Genomic DNA, 25,637 nt, shown 5'->3' on the forward strand with positions numbered 1-25,637 from the left:
ACCGATGGAACTCGACATGTAGGTAAACATACTGGAGCCTACTTCGTCACGTTCCCCGTGGTGTTATTGGGTAACGCGCCGTTATACTGAAGTGGAAGTTGCGGGTTCAAGTCGAGCCGTTGTATCTCCTTAATTTTGCAAGCAAAAGATTTCATTAAAACTGTTATCTAAAATATCGAACTTCAAACCGTGTGGTCTAAATGCACTTTATTTTTTCCCTTTCAAGTACTATGAAACTTTCATAGAAGCTTCAATTTGTTTTACTTTTTAAGTTCATTTGAAAAAGAAACAAAAAGCACCCAAGTTATTGATTTGAGATTCTTTAAGTATGAAATTTAATTTAAAAATGAATTAATTAAATAGGTTGTCTTGTCAGCCGTTTCGTCAAACAACCGTAGGCGCATTTAACCCGCTAGGCGCATTTAGGAATATTTTCCCCTACCCCTACCGAAATGGCTGACAAAACAACATATCTAAGAATATCTAAGAATTTTATGAATTTACCAACTGAAATTCACTGTCATCACTTCGAACACACTCACTCTCTCAAAAAACAATTTTCATTTTCGAAGCGTTCGAAGTGATGAGTTGACGACACACTTTAGGGGAAAGGTTTCCTAAATGGGCCTATCGGGCTGTTTGATGAAATGGCTGACTAGACAGCTTATCTGACCAATGCATTTTGAGGGTGATACGCTTAGAACATAAGGCAAGAAAGAATTTAATGAATTTAAGAACTCAACAAAATTTAAAGAATCATACAAGGTTTTTCTACATTTTGATGTAATATTTCGACTATTAAAAATTATACGTAAAGAAGCTTAAAACAAAAACTAGGATGGTTTTTGTTTCTTACTCAAATGAACTTAAGAAATTAAACATATTTCAGCTATTGTGGAAGTTTAATAATGATTATATAGTGAAATAATAGAGTGTTTTTGTATGCCCCCATCATGTTTGTAAAATGCCTCCATCCTAAAATAACAGGTTAAATAGAATAAATAAATGATTTTTATCATTGAACCTTCAAATCTAAGCTCTGAATAACATATTAAGAGAAAATTGAAGATCTAAAAACAGATTTGATAAAGTTTTTGTCATGGATGAACTTCCTCCATAGTATGGCAACCCTAACTTTTGTTTTATTCCATAAAATTATAATATACATAATAATAATAATAATAATATTTATTAATGACCCTTTAACTTTATAAGTCATTCAGGTCAGGATATAATATACATAGATTTTTACAAAACTTCAGCTTTGTCGTACGGAAATTATTACTTTCTAGCAGTTTCAGTGAAATTATACGGAAATATTGCCCAAAAAACAAAAATTTTGTCCAAAACATAAATAGGCCCATTAAGCCCGCACGGTTTGAGGTTCAGCATTTTAGACAACACTTACAAGAAAATCGTTTTCTTGGAAACAGAAGAAAATTTTAAAATAAAAATTACTCCATTGTATAGAAAACAGATGCCTGCACACGTGTATATAGTTTTTGTACACATATTCGATGCGATATTTGATTAATTCAGTGTTCTGCTTAATAGGCGCATATAGCCCGCTCCTCCCCTACTGTGATTTCGATCGTTCCGTTCTGCTCTCTCCCCCCACAAAACCGCCCATCGTTCTCGGAGAGCAAACAAACGAACAAACCCATGCGTTCTGCTGGCGATGCTAAATTTGGAGAATCGTTTGGCATTATTTACTCAAAATCGATCATTTCCGCACTTATACCCCTGTAACATGAATTCTATTTCAACAACCTCGTTCATCCATCCAAATTTAATAACTTTGGCAAATAATGTAAAATATCGAAAGCTTGCTAAGCTTATTCAGAAAAGTGTAGGTATATTCATTGAAAATAAAACCAAATCCAAACGTATTTAAATGGTATCTTGCTCTGTTTTAATGATAATCAATTATGAAAAAATTTGTTTTGATTTGGCCCGCCAGCCAATCTCATTTCTTAAAACTTTGCCCGCCTGTTGAAAATGTTCGCCACCTACGGTCTAAACAGTGAAAATTCACTGAAAACTGAGTGTAAACTCAGGAAAGATAACGAAAAAAAGAATAATATTTCAAATTTCAAAAAATTACCGCTAAATAGCCAACTTTGATAAATTGTAGTAGATTCAGTTCTCTACGTATCCAAAATTTAATGATTGCAAATTGTTGGAATTGGAATTGTTTCCATCTCTAAAATAGTTTTAACAAGAGTTGAAATCGTTTCCTCTCAGCCTTTGGCTAGATCGTTAGTTTTTTTTCACGCTCTCGATACTTTTCTAAAAGTCTAAAGATATTTTTTATGATCGCGTAAGTTCGGCATGTGGTGAAGTGATGAGTCCGTCCCCCGGAGACTACCTAGGTCGGACCACACCGTTAGACCAACTTATTGATGTTATTGAGAAAAATCCGTTGAAGCTTTATTAGTTCTTCAATTTACTGGTAAAGAGAGAAGTTATCAAAGAGAGAATTATTCATTATCATAACCTTCAAATACAACTTGAATGCTGCCATGCTGTGGATGTGCTTAGAATAATAATTTAAATTTCAAGCGATATTTTTTTTCTGTTTTTTGACTAATATCTGGATTTTCTTCGGTTTTTCCCAGATATTACCCGGTTTGAAAGCGATGAATTCAAAATCAAATCTCTGGTTTTTGTATGGTTTAAAAAAAAATGAAGTTCAGGGGAAATTCCTGGAATGTACCATATTTTTGGTTCTATTTCTTTATTAGAAAGACTTTCAGTACACGGCTGGTTCTTCAATTGGTCCTGTTGCCAAAAAATATACGAGCACCTTTACTTCATTCGATAATTCGAGAGTAATTTGCATTACTTGTACCGATATTTCCGCTTTTTCTCGCGTTTCCACGCGCTGTTCATTCCAACTCGCTTTCATACTTCAACAAAGCCGTTGACCTACACATTCGCCATCAATGCATTGCCGGTTGAACGAAATTGAAAGATGCCCCAATGCGTCGGTACCGATCATTTAAGGCAGAGAGAAGCAAGAAAAGTAGAACGAATTAAGACATTTATCAAACGGCCTCACTTCTCAACCCTTCGTTAGTGTCGATCTAATTGGTCATCATTTGTGGATCCAGCCAGACACTTCGAATCGGACAGCGCATATGGAGTACGGAGAGAAAATGCCTCATCCGGGTGGTCAAACCGTGGCCCTAGTTGAGAAAGTTCCCCCGTTTTTTGCTGTGGGCCCTTTTCTCTCCATGGACGGACAAGATGCGATTCAGATGCTTGAACTTGGAACGAGTACTGAAAACTAGAGTTTCATGTGCAATATTAGATCCGTAAGGGATAACTCAGGAATCAGTATTAATTTTACTAAAATAGGATGATGGCACTTTAGAAAATCAATCTGTTATAAAAAAAAAAGCAGAAAAAACGACTATGAATGAACCCCATACAGGAATGAAAATCGAATCTAAGATAACATAACAAGTCGAACTACATTGGAAGACTTAAAAAAATTGAATTTGATTAGATGAGAACAAATGTAGAATTGGTAGTTAAATAACTGTTATAATCTATTAAATGATCTTCAAGAATATTAACATTGAATCAATAAGGGTAGATAATAATAATTCTGAATTTTTCAATCATTCATTTTGTGTCAAAAGAAATTGAATATATTGGTAATGCAGATTGCAGACTGGAATTTACGGTTTCTCAAATGAATTGAAGTTCAAAATTTAAAAAAGGGTTCTATTTGATTTATTCCTTTTAAACTGATTTCTACAACCAATTATGAATGTTCCTATTCAATGATTATATAACATTCTTGAAAAACATTTTCATGTTCTTGCTTAAGCACTTCTCTATGTGACTGGAACAAATAACGAGAAAAATTCTAAATTAATAAGTAGTAGGACGCAACACAAGTCAATTCAGTAATAATCCTCTTTGCCCTATTCCATTCAAAGTTCAGAGCGTGAGCTTTATCGCCTAAAGTTATGCAAGCTATCAGCAAAGAAACTCACATCTAACTGCGTTATAAGCTTTCAATACGAAACTGACAGCACCGGGAGATTGTAACGCTTGTTAGTAATCCTAGTGACCGCTAGGTAGCAGCATCGTCTAGTATTGTATTTCAAGTTCAATTCAGTTTTAAGAATTATTGAAGGTCTAATTCGTTCCTGATTCATTGCAAAGAATAAAATATCGACATCACTTATCAGAATTGTAAGTTTAGGGAACAGAATTCCAGATTCTGGTCTCTTAATACCGCTTTCTGAAATGAAATTTTGTTTTTTTTTGCTTCTGTGCCGTTATCATTGTCCATTTGGTTATAGAAACTTGACATTATTTTGCTAATTTTGTTATTCGACCGAATGTGAATTTTGAGGTTATGTTGGCTTTCGGTCTTTTGGAAAAATAAAATCACTTTATATGTTCTTCATCCGACGTTTCGAATTATATCAATTCTTCTTCTAAACATATTTTCAATGCCTAACATCAATTTTTGAAATCAAAATTAGGCATTGAGAAATCCGAACCAAAATAAAAGTTCAAAATTTACTCTCAATCCTTTCAATGACCCATTTTTCCGCTGAGAATTCACAGAAGTGTAGTCTAATAAGAGCAAACTACTTTTATTCTACGAAAAACTATTCCAATAAGAATAAATTTTTCACAATTTCAGAAAAAAATCCTTTTTCAAAAGTACAGAACTTATCATTCAGTAAGGGAGAATAGGGATACTTGATCCCGTTTTCTTATTTCAATCATATCTTTTTGGAAAAAATTTGCCAATCGCCGTCTTTTGCATTTACTGACGGCGTCTATTTTCAAGTTAATATGCTGCGAAAGGTAGATCGATTCATGGATTCGTAGATTAACTAGAAGTATTTTCATGCGACTAAAAAATTTAAGTATTTTGAAAGTTACAGGAGACTTGACCCTTAATTCAGGGTGTCCTAAGCTTTGGTAAAAGTCCTGAAAAATCTAAAGATAAATGTTCCATTGACATTTTTGGCAATACTAGTTTCCATTTCTCAGTTTATAAGTGTCGGATAAAAAGAAATCTAAAAATTTTTCTTTTACTCTAATATCATAGCATACTTTAAGGCGCAATTTTGTAATATAAGATAAATGCTCTTTTTTTGAGTTCTTTTTGTCAGGAAAATATTGAAATAATATTAGTTATCAGATAAATATTATTAATTTCGAGCTTAGCAATCATCAGGAGAAAAATAAACCTTTTTCGACTCGCCACATTTCGTTAGATTTTTTAAACAAACTGCAATAACTCAAAAAATAATTTTTTTGAGTTAACAGGTTTGATGATTTGATCTATTTAGGAAATTTGTCTAAATAATTTGATCTTTGAAAGACATTCCAGTTTCAAGATAAAGCTGAGGAATCAAGTCTTCCCAGGGAGCAAGTATCCTCATTCTCCCCATCTTTTTCGGTTGCACTTTTTACACACTTAATTTCCTGAATTTGGAATCATATTGAGACTGCTACATAGCCTCATTTTAATATTGTTATTCTCAAAATGAAACAATTTCAATATAAGCGGAAGTTAAGAAAAGTAGGGAAGAATGGGTATACTTGATCCCTTTTTTTATTTTCATCATATCTTTTTGGAAAAAAAATTGCAGATCTCCGTCTTTTGCATTTTCTTACAGAGTGTAATTTCAAGTTGATATGCTGCAAAAGTTAGATCCGTAGATGAAGTCAGAAACGTTTTTGTGGAACTTAAAAAATTGTTATACATTGAAAGTTATAGGAAACTTGATCGTTTATTAAAGAAGACTTGATCCTTTAAGCAGCCTTGAAATTTTTCAAAAATCATAAAAATCTAAAGATAAAAAATCCGTTGACTTTTTTGGCCATATCAGATTTAATTTCACAGATTATAAGTGTCAGACAAAGAAAGTTCTAGAAGTCTAGTACATAAAATTCATTGCATACTAAAAGGCGCAGTTTTGCAATTTTTAGATAAAAGCAGTTTTTGAGTCCATTTTAAATCCTGAGATTATTGGATAAATATTAGTTATAGGATAAATATTTCGAGAAATTTTAAGCAATGATAAACATCTATTCAGATGATATATTTGAAAGGACTGAAGGATCAAGTGAACTCATAACTTATATTTTGGAAAACTTTATCTTAAAAAAAATGAGAGTTTACTATTTATTGGAGAAAAGGCATTTAGATACTCATATTATACTCTACCAGTTGACATGTTGGAAGAAATATTTTTAATATCATTTTTTCGTGCAGAAGACATTTTAAAGTAATAAAAAAAGATGATCAAGTCACATTTTATCAGATTTCTCAAGAAAGTGCAATAACTCAAAAAATAAAATTTGATTACAGATTTGTGTCGTACTTGAAGTCGAATTTCAGAGTTTTCACACAATTTTATTCACACGCAACTTAGTCACGCAAAATTCGTCAAATGAATGACCGTTTTTTCTATCAACACGCTAAACTTGTTTAAAGTACAAAACCTGTGGATTTTATTCATTTGACAGCATTACGCTTATTCATTTTTAACCATCATCATATATTCACCACATTACCACCCGACTCTACTCTGAAGTTTCAAATGTTCAGTAACAATGCAATCTTAATAATCATTTCTAAAGTCAGCTTCATTTAATATTGGAACAAATTCTTTTGCTCATTGTGGCGCTCCTAGTGGACGGATTTGGAAACTTTTTTCACCCACGTGTCGGGAAATTCATTACCTTTCACCATGTATTTATGTCATAACACCAAACGATAGCATTTTGTAAACAACCGCCATGGAAGCCGAACGGAGAGATCAAATTGTGCACAGTTTTCTTGAAAATCCATTGTTGTCGGCATCGAAGCTAGCTAAACAGCTTAAAATGCCCAGAAATACCGTATGGCGTGTTATCAAGCAGTACAAGGAAACATTGACGACGGCTCGGAAGCCGCATTCGAAGCGTCGGAGTGGAACTGTCGACCGGAAACTGCGTGGGAAAGTTATCAAGGCCGTCAAGAGGAATCCCAATCTTTCAGACCGCGATTTGGCCAATAAGTTCCAGGCCGCTCACAGTACGGTGCGACGAATTCGTCTCCGGGAAGGAATAAGGTCATTCCGAGCCAGCAAACAGCCAAATCGGACGCAGAAGCAGAACAATGTGGCCAGAATCCGTGCTCGAAAGCTGTACGACCAAGTGCTGACCAAGTTCGACGGATGTATTCTGATGGACGATGAGACCTACGTGAAGGCGGACTTTGGGCAAATCCCAGGTCAAAAATTTTATTTGGCGACGGCACGGGGGGATGTACCTGCAAAATTTAAGTTCGTGTTTGCGGATAAATTCGTCTGCAAGTAGGTACATGATTTGGCAGGGGATATGCAGTTGTGGACAGAAAACCAAAGTCTTTCTCACTGACAAGACAATGACATCAGAAGTCTACAAAAAAAAATGTCTACAGAAACGGATTCTGCCGTTCATTCGTGCCCACGACCGTCCAGTGATGTTTTGGCCGGACCTCGCAAGCTGCCATTACAGCAAAACGGTTATGGAATGGTGCGCAACGAACGGGGTCAGCGTAATACCGAAGGACCTCAACCCCCCAAACTGCCCCCAGTTCCGGCCGATAGAGAAATACTGGGCAATCACGAAGCGGAGGCTTAAGGCAAAGGGAAAACTTTTTAGGAACATGACTCAAATGAAGAACTGGTGGAATCAAATCGCCAAAACGGTGGACGAAAAGGGTGTGCGCCGCCTAATGTGCCGTATTACGGGAAAAGTACGAGAATTTCTTCGAAACAGCAATGAATATTTTTTTAAATTTTTTTTTATGAAAGAGTAAAGAAAATGCTACATTTGTATGAAAAACAAATTATGAATTCGTTAATAAATGACTGTACTACACGCAATTGTTTGTGTTCCAATATTAAATGAAGCAGACTTTATCAATCAATCAAATGTACTTTTATGTGTTGATTTCATTTAGAGAATTAAAACGTTTTTTAAATTATGTACGATAGGTTTTTTTTGTTTGGCATCTTCTCTCTATTATCAGACTTTATGTCCTCTGATAACTTTTTACCTTTTTTTATGTTCTCCTAATCCTCTTTTTTTCATGAATATTCCTGCTTTTCTGTTTTTTTCTGTTACCTCTTTTCGTCTCTCTCTCTGTCTATTTTATTTGATACTAGCTTATTTTACCCGGCCTTGCTCGGGTTCACAAAAAATATAAATCAAAATGAGTCGTTTTCGAAATGTTGGAAGCTTTATATTCATCATTTTAAGAAATTTGGCTCATGTTTGGCCACGTATGTTTTGTAAGTGTTTTGAAAGTTTTTATTGAGATTATTCACTGTGTTTATCGATTTAATTTTGATGAAGCATATAGTTTTGAGGATTATCAATAGCATTTCAAAATAATTTTCTTTCCCTTTCCCTATCACGAAAATCTTTTTTTTTAACCCACCTTTTTTCTAAGTAGCTCGAATAGATTTGGCGTTTTATTTTTTAAATGCAAATGATAAAATAATTTTCTATCTTTCCCATCCTCCATTCGATGAAAATCTCTTTTGGAGATTATCCCACTTTTCAAGATGGATGTTCTACTTGTACAATGGTATATTTAAGTTTTATTCACTTTAAAATTTCCAGAAAACACTTCCGAACCTTGTTGAACTATGTTTAAGACTCATTTTGCATGTTTTTATTTGTATGTGTGCTTTTTTCGCTTTTTAATCGAACACTGTTTTATGATTAGTTTTTCTTAAATGTAGAAAGTTTCACTAAAAGTTTCTTGAAGTTATCAAAAATAAATCATCTCTGAACCGAAATTACCATTTAAATGTTATGGAAATGGTCTTATTTGAGTTCTATTCAAGTTTTTTTATCCTCGGACACAATCATTCTATTAATTATTTTGAAGAGTGATCAATGTTAAAATTCTTTGATATCATTTGTTTGAACTCGCATTACCAAACGATTTTTTTTACAAATTGGATGGTAGAATTGAACACATTGATGGCCAAAAATAAATCAAAAGTTATAAATTGGTCAATGAAATAGAATTTTATAAAGCTTAAAACCTCAGATTTAATCATCTTATAAAATTTCTACTCCTCCGTTTAAATTTCCCGGCGGCTATCAAAGCATTGAAATTGCAGCCTTCAACGTATAACTCTGAATCTTATTAATTTTTCTTTCTTAATAAGGATTCCTAAAAATATGAAAATGGTTGGTTCTTAAAAGCTGGGATCTATGAAAACGCTGTTCATTAGTTTTTCAGCCTCCAGTCCAAATTGTTATTCACTGTTCACTTTTCAGTTCACTGTGTATCCTTGTAGACTCTCAAAGCCCCCGGGCGGCGGTAGGGAACACTTGAAAACCACTGAAATTCTAGTCAATATATTCCTAAAAGGGTTATTGTATTTTTCAATCCTTAATCAAGGCTCATTATTGCAATCAAATATCTCGTACCAGTACCACGTGCTTAGAACAGTAGAAGAAAAAACCCGCCAAAAACTTCGCTATGAATTTTTAAATCGCTAGCAGGCTTTGATTTGCTTTCCAGTACACGTGAATTTTAGATGGTCGTTTCTAATGCCTGGCCCATGGTGATGGTGAAAACAACCCCGCCAAAGGAAACGAAAATCAGTCGACAAAATGGTGCCATGACTTTTGGTTCGTGGGAGAAAAAACGAAAGTTGTATGGGAGGGTCCCTTTTCTTAGGTGGGAGGGGCTCAGAACTATTACTAAAACCTTACCCTGGTTCAACTACATCTCTGTACCAAATTTCAGGCTGATCGGTTCAGCTGTGTGGATTTGTATAAGGTGCATACAAACAAACAAACATATATAGTCCAACTCATCTTTATATATTAGATTACCTATTTCTACTGCCCTATTTTCCATAAATTCATTGTTCTTTTGAAATTTTTTTGTTTTGTCTTTCTTCGATTTTTCTCATATCTTCATTCTCTTTTCGCTTTCCATTTTCACTTAGTTCAATTTTGTTTGCTTCTCTCTCTCTCTCTCTTTCTCATTCTCTTCAATACCCAATTTTCTTTCTATCCAAATCTTTAACCGGATTGTTCTTTCTTTGATTCTTCTCTTATCTTCATTCTCTTTTCGCTTTCTATTTTCTCTAAGTTCAAAACCTGAGTCTTTCACCTAAAACACATAATCTTGCACTGAATTCAATTCGAGTCTTTCGTCGAATGATGTTGATATCTTTCTTGATTTCTTTGCCAAAAAGAAACATACATACATACAACAATCCGAGTCTTTCATCGGAAAATCGTTTAAGTAGTTAATCGAGTCTTTCATCGACAACCAATAATTCCGAATCTTCCATCGGGTAAAACTCTGAGTCTTTCATCAGTACCTAATTTAGCGTAGAGTTCAATTCGAGTCTTTCATCGAATCATGCTAACACATGCTACGAGTCTTTCATCGTGAATATTACAAAGTTATCGGAGTCTTTCATCCGAGAATCGATTAAAAGCCGATCGAGTCTTTCATCGAATACAGAGCTTTTATTTGAACACATCTGAGTCTTTCATCAGAAACACATCAATTTTCAAAACACTTCCACTTATTTTCTCGCGATTTTCTGCAGTTCTTTTTTCGGTGAGCATACCGGGGCCGCGCCATTGTCGTACTTGAAGTCAAATTTCAGAGTTTTCACACAATTTTATTCACACACAACTTAGTCACGCCAAATTCGTCAAATGAATGACCGTTTTTTCTATCAACACGATAAACTTGTTTAAAGTACAAAACCTGTGGATTTTATAACCATCATCATATATTCACCACAATTTGTTGTTTTGTTTTATTTGGTAATTTTTTTTAGAACATTTCATCTATGTGAAACATTCTATTCTAGAGTTATGTATATCAGAGCAATCCAGTATCCCCAGGGATGAAGTATCCTTATTCTTCCCTAAATTTATATTTGTCGATTTGTTATTGTTTTTTCTCAACCTCTTCTTTAGACAAGCTTTATATTTCATCTGTTTTAACAAAATAAAATTTCATTTTCTTCTAAAATCAACCCAGAAAGGTTGCACAGAACTTTAATACCAATAACTGCCTACAAGTTTTTTAGGTCGAAAAACACATGGATATCAGGATTGAGGATTCAAAATTGATAATTGAGAATTTTACACTTCAAAAGTAGAGCATTGTAATTCTGATTAATTTGAAATAAAGTTCAGAATTTTAATTTAATTTCAATGTTTGGGATTAACATTTCTTAATGATGAATTCAAAAATTAAGATTTAAAAACTCAATGTTTAAACTTCTATTTAGGAATTTATGATTCAGAATTCTGAATACTTAATTTAGGTATCGGAAGTCTTGTTTCAAAATCCAAAATTCAGAATCTAAAATGTGGAATTGGCGACGAAAAATTTAGAGCCATAAATTTGGAATAAATGATTTAAAGTTCAGGATTCAGAATCTAAATACACCCAGTAAAAATTAAATAAAAAATCCTTCTTTCTTGAAAAGTTAGATTATCATAAAACATGTTTTCGGACTCAATTAACCACAAAGTGAAAGATAAATTTACAGGAATATATTTACAGCTTAATTGAAACATTTCGAATAGCAATTTTATTTGTGTCTAACAATTTTCTGTTTAGTCCGTTAACGATCACTTATCAGAGTTCGTATAAATTGAATGCTGCGACCCTTTGGGGCATGTAATATTTCTAATAATTCGTATAAGTGAATTTTCCTTTTCTTCCTGCAACTTGATCCTGAAGAGCAACAATCAGCATCGATAGGTTTTCACTGCGGTCCATAAGCTTAAGAAGAATACCATTACACTTCCTGGGGAGCTTCCAGAACATTTGTTGGCGGGCGTTTTCGATGTCCTCAGAACCAAATCCCGCAGCTGGTTCTGCTTGCTTATGGCGTTCGGAATGTTGTTGGTATGGGTTTCCTCCAGTATGATGGCTGGAGTTTCCTCCAAAATGGGTGCTTTACCTGGAATGGGATAAAAATAGGAAATACATGCTATGAGTCCTTCTTTTAGTTGTGTTTGAAGTTTCATTACAGAAAAAAAAAATTTTTACTGAAAAAATATGATTTTCTGAGATTTTGTGGACTTGTGGACGACATATCTAGCGTAACATTTGATAAGGGAAAAACTGCCAAATGTTAACAAATCGAGTTAACGGTCAATCTGGATGTACGCTAGACTGCCCCAAATTTGTATGGGAAATTTCAAGCTTGTGAAATGTTATGCGCTAAATGCTTAAATTGATCCTAGGTCTAGTACAAGGCCTCATGCCAAATTCGGGCCAGATCGGATCACGGGAAGGGGTCGCTCAACGAGCCTAAATTTTGTATGGGATTTTAAGACATTTTGTTCGGTAGGAACATGGAAATCCAGTTGAATACGGTTTTTATTAAAGCCTTAACTATGACAAATATTTCATCCGAAGACTCTCAGCTCTGGGTGTCAAATGTTAATCTTAAGTTGTCCACGTCATTTATTCAGTCTGTAAAGCCTAAATCGACTAAGACGATGTATGTCTTTTAATGTAATGCACATTTCATGATTTTCTTGGACAAAAAGTGTAGATTTTCAAATAGGATTTTATTAGATGTTCCTATAATAGTCCTATTTGCCGCTGATAGTGTTCGTTCGTGATATTATGCTGGTTGTATCACCAACACTTTTCAGTTTTGGGACAATTAACCTCATAAACGACTATGTGTGTTGACCAGCTACCCGTTTTTTGTACCGAGAGTTTTTGAGGTTAATTGTCCCGTCCCATCTCTACACGCTTATCAAGTGTGTGAGAGAAATGTCAAAAACAACTCAACTTCAAACGCGTTTTTCTCGAATCGCGCCAACTGCTAGTTTCGCCCTTATGAAATGTTACGCTAAATATATCGTTTTTTTTTTTGCTCACGGCTAGTGTGCTACACTTCGAAGCAAAACTAAAATTTCTCAGAATTAAATATTTCTGTAAAGATGATAAGGAGATTTCTATTTTGGTGAAAAATTAATAGGGGAGATAAAGGAGATATTTAACCATAGAGAACAGCTATAATATGTGGATTACATCATTGTTGCGTGTTCAGATACTCAAATAGTCTATTGCCTAATTGGATGAAACTTGAAAAAGAAGATAAAAACGTTAAAAAATGCATTTTAAATTCTTTTGTCGGAAACTGAAAACCAGTCACTCTAGGGGCATAATGAGAACCCCCACTGGGGCAGTATAAACACCATTAATCGGGGCACGATGAGCGTTTTCTGCCGGGGAATCTAGCAGCGAATTCGACTCGATGAAGTCAACTGAATAATAGAGCAACAGCTTGACTTTCTTCATCTGACAATTTTGTCCATTGGTAAGGTGTCGGAGAGGTAATCAGTCGACTCGAGTTCGATTTCTGGTCAAAGTGATTTTTATTTTTATTTATCATTCATGATCGATGCATTTTGCACGAGACGGTGAGACGTAGATTCATCAAACAAGCAATAACAAAAAAAAATCTAGGTCTGTTTGTAGAATTCAAACAATTAACACTAGCTCATACATATTTTTTGTTTCGATTATAGTCGCTTTACCATCTTTATGGCATTTGCGACTTCATCAACGTTGCAGTTGGGGAAAAGTTATTGAAAAACTTACCCGGTACAACTGTGTTCGATGTTTACTCTTGCGCTTGAACTCGTGGACATCGGCGCAGGAGACAACAGACTTGCCAACTGAGCTGTATCACAAGCCTACTTATACATTATGTTTCTGGTGTTATACGGCAGAAAACGCCCATCGTAGACTGATTGATAGTGCTCTTTCTGCCCCAGGTCAACAAATTTAAGTAAACACGCGTATTAAAATTGATTAAAGGAAAAAATAAAAAATTATATTGAGAAATAATGTGTAAATCATGTTGCAGTGCAAACATTTCAGATCAAGGTTATTCAAAGGTCATTAAAGCTTATTTGGTTGTGCTCAAAAATTATAAAATTTTCGTCACTTGAGAACCTAGCTGGTCATTATTTAATATTTCTGTAAAGATGGAAAGGATTTTTCTATTTTGGTAAAAATTAATACTATAGGTAGTACGAAAGAAATCCTCATGAAAATTTGTTTAAGAAAATACTTACTTTTGTAGAAAAAAGGAGAGCTTATTATGCCCTGGATGCTTGTTATGCGCTCATTTCCCCTACTTATTTTTTGGAGGTTATCGACAAAAGAACAAAAATAGGATTTGAAAAATACAAATTTCAGAAGCGTTTTCTCTCGGTTCGGTGTTTCTGTTTGATTCCACGTAATGAAAGTTTACGAGAGATAAAATGAATTGTCATTGTTAATTTGGTCATAGGATTGGAGTTGATTTGACAACATTTCATCAATCGAATATTTCAAACTCTATGGTATTAAATAAAAGCTTCGTTTTGGCCTAAAAGTTATTCATGATTTTTTTGTACAGAATTTTGAAGTAATTTTTACTTGCTTCAATTTTAGCTGTTATGGAAAAAATTAAAATTTTGAACAGAATGTTCGTTTTGAGCCATGTTAAAAACAGCGAAACTTCTCGGAGTTCGTCAAGCACGACTCGACAAAAAATATTTATTATGTTTATTCGGTGTTTATATAAGAGTTCTACTCACAAATTAGTTTCTGCTTCTTATTATTACAAAGGAGCAATCCTGATAATCCCAGCCGCTTAACTATTAACTAGTTCTGTAAGCAAAATATCGATAATCTTCGATCTTAACTAATTGAATCACGTTCCAACCTCTCTTTCAGAGTTGAAGTGTAGCATGGAAATAGTCGTGTTGTGGATTTACCTAATAGTGGGCAATCTAAGGAATTATAATTGATCAGTATGTTAAAGAAAGTATATCTGATTGTAACCTACCAAACATATGCATTTATCGGGAAAAACTATAAACTGTATAATGTAAACTTATTGAGCTTAACGTGGAACCTTATCTTCAACTTCTCTTCTCACTCGTGGTAAACTAAGTGTCATCTTCTGCAGCGACGCCGTGGCTGATCGCTGATCGTGGTTGCCAGAATCGTTAACAAGCCATTTTGTCAATTTTTGAAAGGAAATTTTCTGCTGAACAACTTTGTCTCAGACCGTATCCTAGTATCTCATCAGATAACCGAGTTTGAGCATGTTGATTGTAATTTAAAGCAGGTCAATCAAACCCTAAAATGGATGAAGAGTTTTGAATCAAAAGAATGCTTGTTGTTCCTTATGGTTTGATAAATTCGAAAATGACCTGCCCAACAAACATTTTTGCAGGATTAAAAACGCCAGTTCTCTGATCGTATGCTGTTTTGAGGTGCTGATTGCTGTTTCAGCTTTCTGGCTGAAGAAAGAAATATTTTAGCGCTGTTTCAGCGTATAAGGAAGTTTTATTTCAGCCAATGGAAAGTAGGGGAAAATTGGCTAAAGAATAACTCGTTCAGCCTTTGTTCAACCATTTTTGACACCTTCAAATTTTACAGCCGTCAGCTGTACAAGGGTAGCTTCGAAAGCGTCTTTCAGCAATATCAAACTTTTTGATATTCATGTCATGACGAATCAAAATAATTATCTTTTGAATCGTCTAATGATTCGAAATTTCTCGACCATTTCACATGATAAAATGACCTGGCCGGGAAATTTACATTTTATTCTCGTAGCTATTTCAATTTCTTCATATGAAATTGACTTTGATCGAGAAATATTTTGGTCGTTTAAGAGCGACACTTTTCTGTTCCTTCGCAGAATGCATGGTTGGTTCTGCCTTCTGCGGCATGAGACCAACAAGTCGTAGGTTCAAAGTTCGAAGCAAGTTCAAATGAAGAAAAAATAACACGGGAGGAGAAAAGTAGCTGGCAAACATCGGACATACATCGGTTAACATTCTTTTTGTTTTTTTCTTTGTTGCTCCGTCAATTAACGTTTCATGTGGTTTCATGTCATCTTCGCTGATTAATTTCTCCAGATCTCGATGTTTAAGGGCTGAACAGCAGCTTCTCTCTGAATTTGGGTTGCCTTCTTTCAGCAAGATTGCTGATTTAAAATTAGAACTAAACAATGTTTCATCGGTTGTTCAGCAAAAAATGTTTGTTGGGTGAAATCAGCTCAGTTTACTTGTCATTAAACAGTTCATTAAGCATTCGATTTAAGCAAAAAGAATACAAATTCGAAAAGAAAAGATTAGCTTATGGCAATGCTCAAGCTTGAATGGCAGCAAAATGAATCATGTCGAATTTCGAAAACCGACCACATATATTTCGGATATTGGCCGATAAAACTGATCTGTGCAAAATTTCAGCTCAATCGGACTTGATTTAGGGGTGCCTCAAAGCGCTCAAAGTTTCGGTTTTTTTAACTTCAAAAATCACCAAGAAATGGACTCAAAGGAAATCAGATAATTTGAAATTTTAATTTTGATGCTAAATGACATAAAAATGAACGTCAAAATCTGGTGTTACCTAGAATTTTTTTTTTGTAAAATATCGACTTTAAAATTTTAAAAAATCACCAAAAGGGGCTCAAAGGAAATTTTGAAAAACGAAATTTAAATTTTGGTGCCAAATGACTTATCTCCAGTATTATCTCCAAAAAAAAGTTTTGATGAAGAATAAACTTTTTGCAAAAAGTCGATTTTTGGCAAAATTTTATTTTCGAGAAATCATCATTTCTCAAAGTTTCATGCATTTCTAAGTCATTTTCCGGCACAATTAAAATTTTATTTTTTAAATTTCGACATAATTTTTTTTCCCGAGATAACATCCGATTTCCACGATTTATACATTTTTTAGTCATTTGGCATCAAAATTAAAAATTTTATTTTCTCGATTTCCTTTGGTCTCCCCTTTCATGTTTTTGGTCATATAGTCTCTGTAACTATAATACCATAATAAGAGCAAGTCGATAAGACAGTACGGAGTCGTCCTAAAAGAGCATCGGCGAGTAGAATATGAAGAAGAATAGAGCAGGTCAAAAAGCCAAAACTTTGAGCGCTTTGAGGCACCCCTGAATGAAATCCAATTGAGTTGAAATTTTGCACAGGTCAGTTTTTGAGCCAATCTACAAAATGTCATATGGTCGATTTACAAATTTGATGATGATTTTTTTCCATACATCCATTGCCATCCTACAAAGGTCCTAGTTGAAAATTTAGCATCGGACTGGATGTAAATAACATCTGGACAGCATAAAGTATTTGAATTAAAAGAAATAAGATGCAGCTATTATCCATGATATAATTATTTGAAATTTGTTGTTCGAGTTTTGATTAACTATATTAGCATTTTCCGGTGTTTTATGTGTAATATAAGTTGAAAAACATGAAATTAACAAAAAAATATCAATAATTTTTCGGTGTACGTTTTTTGGTCGACAGTTAGCGGTTTGTGATTGTTTTCATTAGCTTTCGCTAACTTTTACTTTGCTAGCGATTCAATTAGCGGCGCTAATTATTCTGTTAACGTAAGGTTGCCAGATTGCCTGGTTTTATCCCGGATTTACTCGCTTTATTTGCCAAACAAAAAAAATAACAAATTGTGTAGTAGAAATTTGTTTTTTTATGTCTCGAGAAACAAATTATTTTAAGCAAGTTTCATAAAAATATTCATTAACAGTTTTTAAGAAGCCTTAAATAGGATTTTAAATCTGTTTATAATTTCTGACGCAAAAAAAATTAAATTTATTTACTTGATTTCTGTGGATTTTGATAAATTTTGCCCAGATATTGCCCGATTTTTTGGTAATCAATTTTGAAATCAAATTCCCGGATTTTGCCAGGTTTTTATATCAAATTGCCCAGATTTGTCCAGCCCAAGTACGTGCTGAAATAAAATCTGTCAACGATAGTAGTAGAAGTGGAACACAGATGTGACGTGCATATTTCCGTTGCATAGTTTTTTCTAATTTTTATTGTGTTAAAAAAGTTCAATGTGGATCATTTTATGTTCTGTGTTGTGTTTATTGTGAACATTAACTGTTTCGTTTGGTGATTAGTGGTTCCGGTAATCAACGGCATCAAACTGCCCAGAATAAAGTTGGGTTGATTCGCTTGGTTTGTCTGGACTCCATTACCGCCGATAAGTATTTTTTTCTTCATTTGATGTTGTGTTCGTTCTATTACGATCAATAACGATCGTCATCGTAGTTGTGTTGAGAGAAGCGGCATAAGCCGTTCCCTTATGTTTGAGAGCGTGAGTGCGTGAGATGGATGAACGAGATAGTGAGAGAGTGAGTTCCAAGCAGTGTTCTCGATGCTGTGAGGGATTCTCACCGACAGATGATCAAGTTCTCTGTTTTGGTTTATGCAAGAGAGCTTTCCACATCAGCTGTCTACCAGACACAGTGGGCTCAAACTTAGAAATTTTCAAAAAAATTAAAAATTTTGTTTTCGTTTGTGATATTTGTTTGGAAAATTCAGGGTTTGAAAAAAACTTGAATAACTTGATGAAATTGATAAAAGCTGTTGATGCGAAAGTTGATAGACTGGATAAGAAAATAATTGTTCCGTACGATCTAAAAAAACAAATACAAGAAATTGCGCGTGATGAAATTAAATCAGTTGTTAGACCAGAAATAGTTGTTAGAGATGATGAGGTCCGGTATCACTTGCGTTCAAATTCTAAGAAACGCAAACTGGATGAAAACGACAAAATGCCGTCAGTTTCCTATTCCAATGTAGTGATCGACGGTTGCTCAGAATACAGGCAGTAGCAAAGATAATGAATCAGTCCGACCGAGAAAAATTGAGACGATTAAAGATAAATCTGCGAAAAGTGATAACAACTTTGATTTATCGGCCTAGCGGTGAAAAGTGATGTCCTTTTTAGTAGGGACATCTAAAGATTATGAAATTTTTATATAGATGGATAGAAGGTTAGAGGAAATGAAAGTTCGTCCGTTGTAGTTGTAGTTCGTTGTAGTTCGTCCGCACTACAAGTTCTCGCTTGTGGGGCGGACCACGCTAAGCCTACTAATGTGTGGTGGTAGATGCAACTCTATCTGTATCTACCACTTCATAGTAGTAGGCTCGTGAGGAACAAAAATTTGGTATGTGATGGTAATGCTTCTAGACAAATTCTACCCGCTCATTTTCACCATCTTTCATTTCCTCTAACCTTCTATCCATCTATATAAAAATTTTATAATCTTTAGATGTCCCTACTAAAAAGGACATCACTTTTCACCGCTAGGCCGATAAATCAAAGTAACAAACAAAAATTACGGTGGTTAATCTCTTCATAAAATTAAATAACTTTGGCCAAAAAGAAATAAAAACACGACATCATAGTATCGGTGGTTGGTCACTATCAGACTATCGACCGTACCGTTTCGCATGCAAACCCCGCATGTAACGAATGCGAAGATAACAAACTGAGAAGACTTAAACATCGATAGATGCGTTTCTGAGTTAAAGGGAGCTTATCTGAGCGATCACATACCATCTTTTTGTTCGTCCGCACTACAAGTTCTCGCTTGTGGGGCGGACCACGCTAAGCCTACTAATGTGTGGTGGTAGATGCAACTCTATCTGTATCTACCACTTCATAGTAGTAGGCTCGTGAGGAACAAAAATTTGGTATGTGATGGTAATGCTTCTAGACAAATTCTACCCGCTCATTTTCACCATCTTTCATTTCCTCAAACCTTCTATCCATCTATATAAAAATTTCATAATCTTTAGATGTCCCTACTAAAAAGGACATCACTTTTCACCGCTAGGCCGATAAATCAAAGTAACAAACAAAAATTACGGTGGTTAATCTTTTCATAAAATTAAATAACTTTGGCCAAAAAGAAATAAAAACACGACATCATAGCATCGGTGGTTGGTCACTATCAGACTATCGACCGTACCGTTTCGCATGCAAACCCCGCATGTAACGAATGCGAAGATAACAAACTGAGAAGACTTAAACATCGATAGATGCGTTTCTGAGTTAAAGGGAGCTTATCTGAGCGATCACATACCATCTTTTTGTTCGTCCGCACTACAAGTTCTCGCTTGTGGGGCGGACCACGCTAAGCCTACTAATGTGTGGTGGTAGATGCAACTCTATCTGTATCTACCACTTCATAGTAGTAGGCTCGTGAGGAACAAAAATTTGGTATGTGATGGTAATGCTTCTAGACAAATTCTACCCGCTCATTTTCACCATCTTTCATTTCCTCTAACCTTCTATCCATCTATATAAAAATTTCATAATCTTTAGATGTCCCTACTAAAAAGGACATCACTTTTCACCGCTAGGCCGATAAATCAAAGTAACAAACAAAAATTACGGTGGTTAATCTCTTCATAAAAGTGATAACAACGTTATAAATAATTCGATATTAAAATTGGAAGAAACTGTTCGTTTGAAACCACTCTCTGAACAGGATATCGAAATCACACGCAAGGAATTGAAATCATCTCTAGATCCAATAGCTTTAGGAGTTAAAGAAGTCCGTTACATTGACTCAACAGGAGAGGTGTTTGTCAGGTGTTGGACTAAAGAAAAAGCTCAAGGTTTTATGACACATGCTCAGAAAATTTTCGGCAAGAAATACATAATCGACATTAAACAACCCACTAAACCTAAACTGAAAATTGTTGGATTTGATAAAATTGATAATTTTAATGATTTGGATTTTTTTAATTCATTAAAAAAACAGAATAATTTATCCGATGCAGAAATCACAGTGTTGAAAATCGAGAAAAATGCCAAATGGAAACATAATCCAATGATTGCTACTATTGAAGTTGATGCAGAGACGTTTACTACATTGATAAAACGTGGCAAAGTTAATGTGGGATGGGAAAGATGCAAAATTTATGAAGCAGTAAGTGTGCTTAGATGTTACAAATGTTGGCATTTTGGCCATAAAGCTGAACATTGTAATGAACAAACCTGTTGTGCCAAATGTGCTGAAAGTCATGAAACGAAAGAATGTACGGCTCAATATGAAAAATGTATTAATTGCTTTAAATTTAATCGTTCTACTAACTCAGACGAAGCAAAGCTAGATATTTGTCATTCGGCTTGGAGCTACGACTGTGAGCTTTACAAAAGAAAGGTTATAAAAGCAAAAAAGTTTATTGATTACGGCAAATAGCAAAAAACTTCTGTGATTTTGTATCTCAATGCTTGTGGATTGATAAATAATTTCGAAGAAATTGGTATTGTGATTAAGGAACTAAAACCTGTCGTTATAGTCTTAGTTGAAACCCATCTAACTGTAGACGCAAATTTGAACACGCTCGATATCATAGGTTATACAATGATGAATTGTCTTTCGCATTCGAAACATACTGGTGGTGTTACTATGTTTGTGCAAAATGTATTTGAGATAGATGTTTTACTGAATGCCTATCTCGATATGAACTGGATGCTGACCTTAAAATTAAGGAATCGAAAGAAAAGTATCATCGTTGGTGGAATTTACCATTCGCCAAGCGCAAATGATGCCCGTTTTATGGATATTCTTGAAAACCTTTGGCTTAGTGATATTGTAGTTGATGAAATTGATAACATTTTTTGTGGCGATTTTAATATCAACTTTAATAAAGAAGCAGAATGCAGAGACTTGAAACGTGTTATGGAAGCATATGGGTTTCGACAAATTGTTACAGAAGACACTCGAAGAACGGCAACCAGCAGTACTAGAATTGATCTTGTTTTCACTAATGTGGACAGAGCTGAAGCAGTTATCATTCCAGATTGTCGCATATCAGATCATGAGACTATAAATGTTTCTGCTGATTTTGGACATAAAGAATGGGTTCCCGGAAACCATTACATGGTGAAGGATTGGAGTCGATATAATGACAATGCATTTCGTCAGCTTCTGGAGGCAGGAAAATCAACCTTGAGATGCGCAGACTTCAATGAGTTAGTAAGACGCTTCGACTTATTATTGAAAGATAGTGTAAATGCACTTGTGGTCCAAAAAGAGGTTAAGCCGGTACTAAATGGTACAGGTTCGAGTACTAAATGGTACTCCAGTAGCCTCAAACAAATGAAAAAGCAAAGAGACAATCTTTATAAACAGTTTCTAAGAACGAAATGCGAAAGAAGTTGGCGAAAATACAAATTGGTAAGGAATGAATATTCACGTGAAATAAAGCTGGCTAAAAATAGATCAATTCAAGATGAGCTGGAAAGAAATAAAAATAATGGAAAATTGCTTTGGAAAACGATAAAACGATTAGTAAGTCCAAATACTGCAAAAGAAAATACCGTCTCGTTTGACGGGGTTGAAATCACGGATGAAACTGAAATTGCAGAGAAGTTTAATGACTTCTTCATTGACAGTGTCATGGAAATCCATGACAGTATTCCGGCAAGTTCTAACGCCTTCGTGGATCATATTGTCTGCAATGGTGGAAGTTTCAGTTCATTTGAAACAATAAGTTGTCAAGAATTTGATGAGATCGTGAAAACTATGAAATCCACGGCTGGTATCGACAACGTCTCTTTGAAAGTTTTTAAGGATTCTCTACCGGTACTAGCTAATCAGCTGACACAAATTATAAATACGAGTCTACAATTAGGCATAATACCTTCTACATGGAAGCATTCGACTGTTGTTCCAATTGAAAAAGAGAAAAAAGCACGAGAGGCTAAATTATATCGTCCGATAAACATGTTGGAAATACAAGAAAAAGTGCTGGAGTTAGCAGTTAAAAAACAATTTCTCCATTTTATTGAGTCAGAAGGAATATTGATTAACGAGCAATCTGGTTTCAGAAAGCAGCATTCAACGGAGTCTGCAGTGAACTTGATACTTCGAAATTGGAAAGCCAATATTGAAAACGGTAGTTACACAGTTGCCGTGTTTCTGGATTTCAAGAGAGCTTTTGAAACGATTGATCGTTTAAAGTTGGTGAACGTTTTGGAAAGAATAGGTATCAACGGAACGGTACTTAACTGGTTTAAAGACTACTTGAATAATAGAATGCAAAGAACAAAATATGGGTCATCATATTCACGATATAGAGAAAATAATCTTAGAGTCCCCCAAGGAAGTGTTCTGGCTTCCATTTTATTCATATTGTACATCAATGACATGAAACACTGTCTACGTTATGGTTCTCTTAAGTTATTTGCGGATGATTCAGTCTCCTACTGGAGTGGTGATGACTTAGAGCTCGTTATCCAAGAAGCAAATGCCGATTTGAAAAATATTTCTGAGTTTTTAAAACATAAAAAATTGTGTCTGAATCTTAATAAAACCAGCTGGATGGTTATTGGTAATCGTCAAATAAGAGTCTGCCCAGAATTGCTGATTGATGGTTGTGCCATCGAAAGAGTGCACCAGGTAAAATACTTGGGAATACAAGTTGATGAGAAGCTGAATTTCATAGCACATATTGACTATACAATCAAGAAAATCGCCATAAAATATGGGATACTTTGCCGAGTTAGTCGCTATATGACTTTCTGGTCAAAAGTAATTTATGTTAAATCCGTGATCATGCCACACTTCGATTATTGGGCTACAATATTGCTTCATGCATCTGACACACAAACGAATCGACTGCAAAAAATACAAAATAAAATTATGCGAGTAGTGATACGATGCAATCGATACACCCCTAGTGTTTTAATGCTCGATATTCTTCAATGGTTGTCAGTGAAACAGAGAATTGCATATAACAGCTTAATGTTTATATATAAGATGAAAAATGGTATGTTACCAAATTATTTAACGGACGGCCTGCAATACGGAATCGACATTCACAGATACAACACTAGAAGAGCACAAGACTTCAGACTGCCAAATATCAGAAAAGAGATGAGCAAACGCTCAATTTTCTACAATGGATTGAAAATGTTCAACAACCTACCGTCGAGCATCAAAGATATTGTGAACATAAACACATTCAAGAAAATGGCAATACAATACATCAAACGGACTGTTTGAAAATATGACCAATCCTGACAAGGATCATACGATGAAAGTGATGGAATCTGACGAAGAATCAGATGTTAAATTGTACGGTGATGGACATACGCGGGAGTAAGACTAAATAAGTCGTACAGAAAAAGAAAATTTAAAGTAAAATAAAATTATCCTTAGGATAATATGTCCCTCCCACTTCTAAAGAAGCGTATGGGGTGGAGGAAGGACCCAAATGGGCCTAAGGGACCATCACAAAAAAAAAAAAAAAACCTTATGATAACGATGCCGAACACTGGTCAAGAGTGACAAATTCACACTCCTAGTACTCTAAGGAGTAAAAAATCTTAGACGTTTAAGGATTAATTGGCAAAAACCAGGCATTCGAATTCAAATTTTTCCATTCCAAAATCCCGGAAATATCCGTAAAAATCTGGGCAAAATATATCAATTATTTGAAAAAAATTAGGGGAAAAATAGGCTAACATCATTTGAAACTTAAATTGTTCTCCGAAGCATATTAAATTTTGTTCGATGCTTCCAAAACAATTTTCAATAAATTTTGATAAATATAAATGTGATGAATTCGTTTCCGTGATTAAATCCGGGTATCCGTACCGGATCGGACTCACCTTGAACGGATAAAAAAGAGCAATCTGGAATGCTTACATTAACGGGGTTTATATTTCTTTTTTTCTAGCTAACATATGATCATAATTTTTTTTTAAGATTTAGAATGGTGGTACATTTTTACACATGGACCTTAATAAGGTCCATTTCCAGTTTGCTCATTTTTTACTCTTTTTCACGCTTCTCATAACTGTTGTTTTTGACAATTGCCAGCCAAACAGTTGCCATTTGTAAAGATTGTTAGATTGACATATTTTGAAGTATTCTACTTAACACTAGAAAGACCGCACCAGTCAAAAAGACTGGTTGGGCACTTTGTTTGTTGAATATCTTTTGAACACTACGCTTTAAAAATTCGCAAAAAATACGACTTTTCATAAATTTTGAATCTCTACAAAATTTTTATTTCACTAGCTCTTTTAATAAGCGAGAAATATTTCGCCATGGCCACTCGGACCGTGACCAGTCAAAATGACTGGTAAAATTCACAACCCTATAACTCAAACAAGATAATTTTTTTTCGCATGCCTTTGGTTTCATTTGCAAGCTACATTCAAGTCAATGAGCCCTAGTTTATTTATTGTGGGCAGAAGTGTGTCATTCGTTATGAAATTATTGATTTTCGAAGCGAAGTCATGAAGATTTGTAGAAAAAGTTCTCGGATTGGCCGCTGTGTGGCGCCTCAAGCACTTGACTCCCAATTTTTTTAGTCCGTTTTGTTGCTCAACTATAATTGAACTTTCTGTCAAAAAATAGGGGAAATTTCATCAAGATTTGTAAAAGTTATGTTAGTTTTAATACATGTCCATTCGAGTAATCGAGTAATTTTAGGAGATAAATGTGTTTTATACTAAACTGGTATGAGTAAAATAATTATGAATACTTCTTTATTTAAATTTGAAGACATAAGCTATGAAACTGAACATCTTAAATGTTTTTTTTATATATGATTATTTTTCATATGGTGATATGGTTATCCACCATGGGTGCACGGATTCACCGCAGTTTCTGCATTCTTGTATTATTAAGTTCGACAAATTCCCAATGCAATTTCACTTACAGGTATTCCGGCACTCGTGTATATAAGTGTCCAGCTGGCAACTGATTGAACATTCTTATTGAACATTCTTATTATAAGAG

At 34.6% G+C, this 25,637-nt stretch overlaps 1 protein-coding gene across 1 annotated transcript in view; it reads right to left on the minus strand.

Annotated features, from left to right (window-relative positions):
• Positions 1–11,577: 11,577 nt before the first annotated feature.
• LOC129749053 (lachesin-like) overlaps positions 11,578–25,637 on the minus strand; it is a 138,900-nt gene continuing 124,840 nt past the window's right edge. Inside the window, exon 8 of the mRNA XM_055743877.1 lies at positions 11,578–11,978. Coding sequence (XP_055599852.1) covers positions 11,764–11,978 — 215 coding nt within the window. The 3' untranslated portion in view covers positions 11,578–11,763. The remainder of the gene's footprint in view (positions 11,979–25,637) is intronic.

This window comes from Uranotaenia lowii, chromosome 2 (assembly GCF_029784155.1).
Source record: "Uranotaenia lowii strain MFRU-FL chromosome 2, ASM2978415v1, whole genome shotgun sequence".
In the NCBI taxonomy this organism is placed as follows: domain Eukaryota; kingdom Metazoa; phylum Arthropoda; class Insecta; order Diptera; family Culicidae; genus Uranotaenia; species Uranotaenia lowii.